At 27.0% G+C, this 9398-nt stretch overlaps 1 protein-coding gene across 1 annotated transcript; it reads left to right on the top strand.

Moving 5' to 3' along the window:
- Positions 1-233: 233 nt before the first annotated feature.
- LOC136088436 (uncharacterized) lies at positions 234-2265 on the top strand. Its single transcript, XM_065812146.1, has 3 exons — positions 234-542; positions 661-2088; positions 2173-2265. Exons 1-3 carry the CDS (start codon positions 234-236, stop codon positions 2263-2265), a joined length of 1830 nt encoding a protein of 609 aa, XP_065668218.1.
- The last annotated feature ends 7133 nt before the right edge of the window (positions 2266-9398 follow it).

Raw genomic sequence — 9398 nt, 5'->3', positions numbered from 1 at the left:
AAATGTGACGGTAGAGTTTTAACGACAGCTGTTAAATTAGTTAATTAAAATTGTATTACTTAAGCAATATAATTTTATTATCTAATAATTATTCACAACTACTGATAAATAAGTGACAAGTATGATACTAAAATTAAATTTTGACTATAAAAGCGATTAAATAAGATTATATATTATAAAGAAAATTTGATTATATATAAACATACAAAATAGAAAAAATTGTAGAAATTAATATGGCATCTTTTAACAAAAAAATAACAATAAAGACAAGAAACATGAAAAAAACCTCAATAACTGAGTTAATTGGTACTGGAAAGGAGTTGCTACTATCTGAATTTCCAACATATAGAGACACACTTCGATATGCAGTCCTTTTAAGAGAACAGTGTGATAAAAACTCCAGAACCTTTTTAATAAAAGATATGGCAAAAAAGGTTGCATGTGCCGTTATTACCCAGTGGCAAAAAGCAAACGCTAATTTTAAAGCTCCTACAATTTATTCTGAAAAAAACATTGTGTACAAAATTATAAAAGCTTGGGATGTTGCATTTTTAATATCAGCAAACAGAGAAAATAAAGAAAATAAAAAAGACTTTATATTGAAATTGGATAAACTTTTTGATATTTTAAATTGTAAGTGTATAATTTCTGATTGTAAAGAATTTGGTTGCAAAGTTATTTGTAAACAACAAGCCCACATTACATGCAACTGCTCTAAGGAATATAATTGATGCAGGATTGATTACTGAGAAAGATACACAGTTTATTGTTGACCATAAAAAAATTGTAAGAGCTCAAGATAATGTAATGAATGAGTTGAAAAATAAAACTTTAAAATATATAGGCAATGGGAACATCAATTGTATTTTGTTTGATAGTAGAAAAGACGTTACCAAAGTAAAGGTAGAAGTAGAAGGATCCAGTCGGTTTTTTCCTGGATCTATTAAAGAGGAACATTACACTACATGCATGGAACCAGGTGGAGGATTTTTGTTTCATTTTATTCCACAAAAATCATCTGAAGAAAAAAAGCATGCCGAAATAGTTGCCGATCATTTAGTCGAATGGATGATTCAACATGGTGTTGACAAAACAATTCAAGCATTGGGAGGCGATTCTACAAATGTTAATACTGGATGGGAAGGAGGTGTCATAAAATTTGTCGAATTAAAACTTGATAAAAAGTTGAACTGGCTAATATGCGCTCTTCATACAAATGAACTACCCCTCAGACATCTAATAGTTGAATTAGATGGAAAAACATTTTCAAACAACAAATGGTCCGGTGATTTAGGAAAACTATTGGATACAGTTACAGATTTGGAAATAAACAAGAACTTTGAAATGGTAACTTTAGGTGAACCACTTATTGTTTTGCCAGACAAAATAGTTAAGGATCTTTCGTCTGATCAAGCTTACGGATACAGAATTGTAACAGCAATAAGATCTGGAGTTTTACCTGAAAATTTAATAAACCTTGAAATTGGTCATGTTTCTCATTCAAGATGGCTTACTACTGCCAATCGTTTCTGTAGATTGTGGGTTTCAGTTCATTTTTTAACAGAAAAGAACCTTAGATACCTACGCTTAATTATTGAATTTATAGTTGGTGTTTATTTTCCTTGCTGGTTTCAAATTAAGGTAAAACATTCCTGGATAGATGGACCTAAGCATATTTTATTCCAATTGAAACAATTAAAATTTCAAAAAAAAGAAGTTTTTGGAATAGTAATAAAAACTGTAAAAAGATCTGCATGGTTTGCATTTAGTGAGTGCATTATTCAGACTCTTTTTTGTTCCAACAATGAAGAGGAACGAAAGTTCGGAGTGCAAAAGATACTAGAAATTAGAGGGGAAGGAGATGATAACACCCAGTTTGGAGATGATTCAGTAAGAAGTCGCAAAACACCATGCATAATTACTGATGCTGATAAATTAACCAATCTAATTGATTGGAAAGATTCATTATACGAACCACTTCTTACTACAAGCCTCACAACCCATGAAATCAGAAATTTTTTTTACCAGCCTATGGTTGTTCCAGATTGGCCATGTCATTCACAATCCATCGAACGTTGTGTTAAGCAGGTTTCTTTTTTTATCTAATTATAAGAATACAATAATTTATTTAAAATTGTTCCATAATGAAATTATTTTTACTGTTTTATATAGGTTACAGAGGCTTGTTCAAAAACATATTCGCATGAAAAGAGAGAAGGATATATAAGAGCACAAGACGTCAGCAGGAGTTTCATGAGCAAATAATAGTTAATAAATTTTATTTAAAATTACCAATTTTAAATAAAATTTATTAACTATTATTTGTTACTTATATGTAAATTTTAAAAAGATTTTTTATACGAAATATTGAAATTAAAATGCAAATAAATAATTTCTTTCTCTAATTTTATTATAACTTTGTATTTTGACATAATTTTGTCATTTTTTTTATAATAAAGCGGATCTTACAAGATATAATCAAGTGGATCTTATTTTATTTTTACGGATTCGTATTCCTTGTGCAATTCTTTACAAAAATAAAATACCCTTATATTTAAAGCATAATAATAACTGGAAAAGACGGCCCACACTACAGCTACATGGAGTGTTTAAAGTATAAAAAATGGCATTAATTTTTATAAAAATAACATTCACAAAAACCAACTTTATGTGGTTATTTTTACAACTTTTTAACCAAATATGAAACTTTCATAAAGTTCAATATTGTTTATATTGAGTTTATCAAAAATATTACAACTTCTATTTTTTGTAAATATATTTTCTCTTTAAATAGTCACATTTTAGTCAGTTTACCTTTCAAAACTAAGCGTTCCCCCGTCTAAAATCTAATTTTTTTATTTTTTTTGCAGATTCGGATTCCTTATAAAATTCTTCACAAAAATGTACACCCAATATTTTAAAATTCGATAAAAAAATAAACGCACTCTACCGTCACATTTTGTCTACAATATGAAAAAAGTGGATTATTTTTGTAAAAATGCCCTCACAAAAACTCACTTTCTGTGGTTATTTTTATAAATTTTGCACCAAATATGAAATTTTCCTAAAGTTCAACGTAGTAGTGATTAAGTTTTTCAAAAATTGAAAAAAAAAAAAAAAAAATTTCAATTATTATTTCCCTCCGTTAATTAGTTATATTTTAGTCATTTTTCCGTTAAAAAAAGGGCTGGCCCACCCCGAAAGAAATTATTTTTTTTTAATTTTTTTTTGCGGATTCGTAATCCCCGTTAAATTCTACACCAAAAGTCATATTGCCGTTTTTAAAATTTATAAAAAAAAAAAAATCGACACACCCTAATATATATATATATATATATATATATATATATATATATATATATATATATATATATATATATATATATATATATATATATATATATATATATATATATATATTTATATATATATATATATATATATATATATATATATATATATATATATATATATATATATATATATATATATATATATATATATATATATATATATATATATATATATAGTCGAAAAATAGTAAAATCATGTAGTAAAATAATAAAATGCATGTCCAATCAAAAAATAATGGCAACATATTCACATTAGGAAAACATCAACTCAATGAAAACATCAACTACAATGTCAGCAACCAGCTGGAACCTTTTCCTATAATAATCAACAGTTTCAGAATCATTTTCTTTTCTAGTCCAGTAAGAAATAGTAATAGCCTTTCTATGTTTTTATTTAAGTTTTAGTATTCTGCTATTGTGCAAGACTGTCATTGCTCTATCGGAATCATATTATTCATAATTATTATTGATATAGTATGTATTAAATATATATATATATATATTATATTATAGTATATATATACGTAAAAAAGCAATATATTATATTATTATATGATATAAAGCTTTTTAAAAATGTAACAGTATGATTGGACTAAGCAAAAAACATGTATTATTGATTTAATATATAATAAATGTTATTTTAACATTGATACTTTATAAATGTAATATTAGTACTTATATCACAAAATCATTTTATAGAAAAATCACATAAATTTTTTAATAAATAATAATTAATAATAATATTATTATTGGCTTATAAAAACGAATATTTAATATCCTTCAGTACCCCCCCCCCCCTTCTCCCCCAAACAGAAGTCGGAAAAACAAAATTTAGGTACCAAAAATGAGGGTAAAAATAGTGTATCTGCTAGTTAAAATAAATTCTTGAAATTTGGCATGTGCATAGAAAACGTATAAACTTAAAAAAAAGAATAGGATAGAAAAAAAAAAGATGATATCTTCAATATTTACTAAGCACAAGAAGTACAACACTTTTTGATATCAATAAATAACACTTTAACTTTCGTCAATATAATAAAAAAATACTCTTTAAAAAAGTTCAACTATTCTACTTTTAAAAAAACTTCTAAGTTAATATAAAATTCTAAAAAAATATGCTACAAAATATCATCCTACCATACTGCCTAAACGCCAAGTTCTGAAAAACGTGGAACCGTTATTTAGCACAAAATTCGGTTCCGTAAAACGCGGGATTTAACATACCTACACTAAAGTTGCTTTAGCTGAAAGTAGATATTACTCACATTCAGAGGTCTTGTATTTTATTTGAAAAATTTCTTTGTTTAGCTGCAAGTTATTTTCAAATTAATTTCATGAAAAAACTAGTTATAAATCTATTTAATTATCTAAAATTAAATAAATTACTCGTTGTCAATGATTAGTTTTTATAATGCCGTTACCGTAGCCATTTTAAAAATTCATTTAGAAAAGTAATTCCACTGCGCATACGTATAATAACTTTCCTCTTATAAAACGACCGTGGTATACGCATGTGAGCTAAATTCGTCATTCATTTAAATATAAGTTTAAATAAAAGTCGATTTTCCGGACCTTAGCGAGCTGTTCATGAAATAATAAAAAAATAACTGCTTAAATTTCTGGCTCACAATAACTGATAATAAATGAACACCAGCGCCACTAAAACCAAGAGTTGAAATTAGTTTTGGAATGGAATTGCACATATCTAGCAATGGTTGAAGCCAAAAAAATATATATTTGTAAAATTAAATAAATTTTCAATATTTTCACAGTTCTGTTGCATTATATATTTAAACTGATTTATATGTAATTTTTTAAATACTGAATTCAAATGTAAGTTCTGTTTTTGTCAAGGAAAGGGGGGGGTAATGGTACTTCAATTAAATTAAGATCTTAAAATAGGAGGAATAAAATAGCATCTGGTTGTTCAAAGCAAAAAAATGGAAAAAGATAAAAGGCGTCCTTATATGAATGAATAGAAAGCCACATTAGGATTTTTCCCAGTTTCCCAGTCCACCCATGACAGTCTTTTTTTTTAATGCTGTTTTTCAGTATGAATGTTCTAAATAAAGATAATCATTATTTTTAAATGTAATATATACTTTAAACAAAAACCTTAAGCATTGTGTAAACATGGTTTCCAACAAAATATTTTCTATCATAATCAGCGTAGTCCAAAGAGGCAATACAGTTAATTATTTGCTATTGTAATTCTGTTCATTTATTTAATTGCGAAAAAATTCAATAATCCATCCAGTATAGATTTTATTTGAACGCTTTCAATTTGCATGTAATTTTGGGTCGTTTATTACAATCAACCCAAGAGTATCAACAGTTTCAAAAAAACCTTTGAAAAAATTAAGCAAGCTGTATGATTTTGTAATAAAACGTCATGACAGAACCAAGCCGCGTCAATCTAGTTTTTAATATGCTTTTGTTTTACATTTAGTTACAGTTAAGTTTAATTGTAGCACTAAAATTGCACTCAAAACGAATTAAAGACGGAGCATTAATCGTGGTTTTCGAAATCGTTAGATCGTGGATATAACAGCCGATACATATCTGCGTAATGCGATAATCAACAATAAGTTGAATCCATTTTTTGTTTGCACAGTTAAAACGTGTCAAATTTGTGTAATGTTATTATTGATTTTTTTAATCAAAAATAAAAAATGCTGCTTAGTCTATTGTTTTTTATCTTTATGTACGCGACTTATGGTTGAATTATGAAAATATCCCGAATTATATCTAATTTTACCCATTTGAACTAAATTTGCATCAGGGATAGTAATGGGTTACCCATATAGGTCCCGGCATTGATTGGCTCTGTAACTTCTTTATTTGATAAATGTATAACTGACTTTTAATCGATTTACTGTGCTAGCTGATTTGAAATGTCAATAGGTAATATATTGTTATATTATGCTTCGTGAAGTAACTAATACTAAATGCATTTCGTCTTTGAGCATCTATGATGCTTATCAGAATTATATCAACTAAATATGAACAGAAACTATGTTATATTTTTAAACATATTCTTAAAAAACTATTGCACTTCGTATTCTCCAAGGTCTAAAAAAGAAAGCAATTTTTTTTTTTGAAGTGTATAATAAAATAGATCAACAACTAGTTTCTGTTATGTTTATATATTAAGCTCTGCTTTGGTATTTAAAATTAATATTGCGTACCGTTAATATCATCAAAGTAAAAAATAAGTCTATTTAAATAATTTTTTATACCTTTTTTTGTTAAGCTTGTTTTCTTCCTCTAAATCAATTTCGAAGTATAATTCAGGTTGTTTTTCTATGATTTATTCTCTACTCAAAAACCTTCGATTTTAAAAGCTGCTAGTTATGGAAAAAAAGTCTTTGGATTTCCAAAATAAAAACCAGTTAAAAAAGAATAATTTAATTTTTTTGTAAGTCTGCAAAAATAAAATAATAGTTAAAATTTTGGATTAAAAGTTAAAGAACCTCTCAATTTTACGCAGTTTTTGTAGCATTTTAGCATTTAAAGTTGTTTAACATTAATATTATTAATATTATTATTATTATTCAATGATAAAAAAAAAAAAAATACAATGAATCTGTTTATAGATGAAGAGGTGCTACACCAGGTGACGAGGTGCTACACCAGGTCCCTCTATTCTGACGAAAAAAATTCACAGAAGCTACAGACAAAGTAGCAAATGTGTCTCTAAAAGTAACTTTGTTATTGCTGTTTTTGAAAGCAATGATTGATGCAGCGTTCACTGCTGCTTGGGGAAGCGTATTCTATTGGACAATAACTCTATAACGCGTCAACTTGAACTTGTTAGAAATACTGACAAGTTAAAGTTGACGCGTGAACATTGCTTATGGGTAACTTTGTGTATTATTATTCTTTTTTATTTACATTAAATTGCAACCGCTATATCAAGATAAGCTAAATTAAAATGAATTTACATTTAGAAAACAAAAATTAAATTATATTGAATAACAAACATATCTCACTTGCTATTATATCTTTTATCTTATTTGCTAATGAAAATACGCTAATAAATAAAATTGTTGCGAGTGAGATATGATTTAGACCACGGCCTACTTAATAACAGGCCTGAAAGACGCGCAAAAAAAAAAAAAAACTGTAGGCGGATGTTTGTCAAAACAAAAATGGAGAAAGTTTTGTGGTTTTTTTAGTTATATTTTTAGTGTTTATATATATATATATATATATATATATATATATATATATATATATATATATATATATATATATATATATATATATATATATATATATATATTCAGTCATGTATATAGATATAATGCAGTAATGTATTTACATAATATGATATACTACACAATATATATTTAAAATCAATTGCTTATAATTATTTGATAGTCAATATTATTTTATTTGTATTTTATGTATTTAGTAATCTTTCAAAACAAAAATTACTATATCATGCCTTTTAAATGTTGTGTGACTGGTTGTAGAGGAAACTATGATAAAGAACATAAAGTTAAACTTTTTCGATTACCAAACAAAAACCGTAATCCTCAAGAAAGAGAAAGATGGATTAGATCTATTCCAAGAGAAAACATTCCAAATAGTCCAAATACATTCATTTGTGAAAATCATTGGCCAGTTAATTATGAAACTTGTCAAATTCATGGTAAAATTCGTCCCTTAAATCCACCAACTATTTTCATCTGTGTATTTCAAAGTCAAATTCCTACACCTCCACCAACAAAAAGAACAACAACAAAATCACTACCATCTACGCGTAACATGAAACCTGATGAAATTTCAGCTCACTTGGATTTGTATGAAATTAGTTGTTTTGATGATCTTTGCCTAAAAGTAAGCAAAGAAGTTATTCCATTTCCAGTAACATCTTTTACAGTGGATGATGGTTTAATAATCCAAAGTAAGGATTATATTGATACCTCTGCTATTCCACAGTTTCTTTTAAAAGTTAAAATTGATATGCGATTTGAAGGTTTTCATTTTGGATCTAGATGCTCTATTATACCACTGTGCAGTAATCGAATACATAAAATTACATCTTTCTTACAAATTTTAGAAGCTATTAGATATTTACATTCCGTTGAAATGGATCATAAAAAAAACATTATCCTACAACAAGTTGTTAGCATGCATGCATTAACATTTGTTGGTAATAAAAAATATTCTCCAGAAATTCTAAGTAGGGCTTTTGAGTATTTTTCAATTTCAAGATCTCTTTACAGTCGTATTAGAGATGACTATGAAATGCCAAGTATTGTAACACTTGGTAAACTTATATCTAAGGTTAGTAAGCTAGAGGATTTTGATTTCCTCAACAAATATTTTATGCAACTAGAAGATCCTCGTCAAAAAAATGTAATTATTATAATCGATGAAGTTTATGTAAAACCACAACTAACGTATCAAGGAGGTAACTTATTTGGAAAAGCAGTAAATAATCCAGAACATTTTGCAACCACTGTTTTGAGTTTTATGATTTGCTCATTATTAGGAGGAAAGAGGTTTTTGTACAAAGCACTGCCAGTGTATCGTTTAAGTGCTGATTTTCAATATGAACAAGTTGTAAATATGTTAAATTTGATTCGTTCATGTAATGGCATTACTGTTGCAATTTTATGTGATAATAATAAAGTAAATCAATCATTCTTTAAAAAATTCAATTTGATTTCTCCATGGCGCACAACTGAAAACATTTTTTTGCTCTATGATTATGTACATCTAATCAAATCTATCAGAAACAATTGGTTAACTGAAAAAATGCAAGAGTTAAAGTATTCTGACTGCGGCCTTGAAAAAACTGCAAAGTGGGTTGACTTGAAGAAGCTGGTTGAGTTAGAAAATAATTCTATTGTGAAACTATCAAAGCTTAATGAAATTTCTATCTGTCCAAAACCTATAGAACGACAGAATGTTGCTTTATGTCTTAAGATTTTTTGTGTTGAAACGTTAACTGCATTAAAAATTCATCCAGAAATTCAGGATTCAGGTGGAACTGTTGATTTTATAGAAAAAATTGTAGACTTTTTCAAAATC

Source organism: Hydra vulgaris, chromosome 12, assembly GCF_038396675.1.
Source record: "Hydra vulgaris chromosome 12, alternate assembly HydraT2T_AEP".
In the NCBI taxonomy this organism is placed as follows: Eukaryota; Metazoa; Cnidaria; class Hydrozoa; order Anthoathecata; family Hydridae; genus Hydra; species Hydra vulgaris.
Note: the sequence above shows the minus strand (reverse complement) of the source record. Positions and strands in the feature narration are given on the sequence as shown.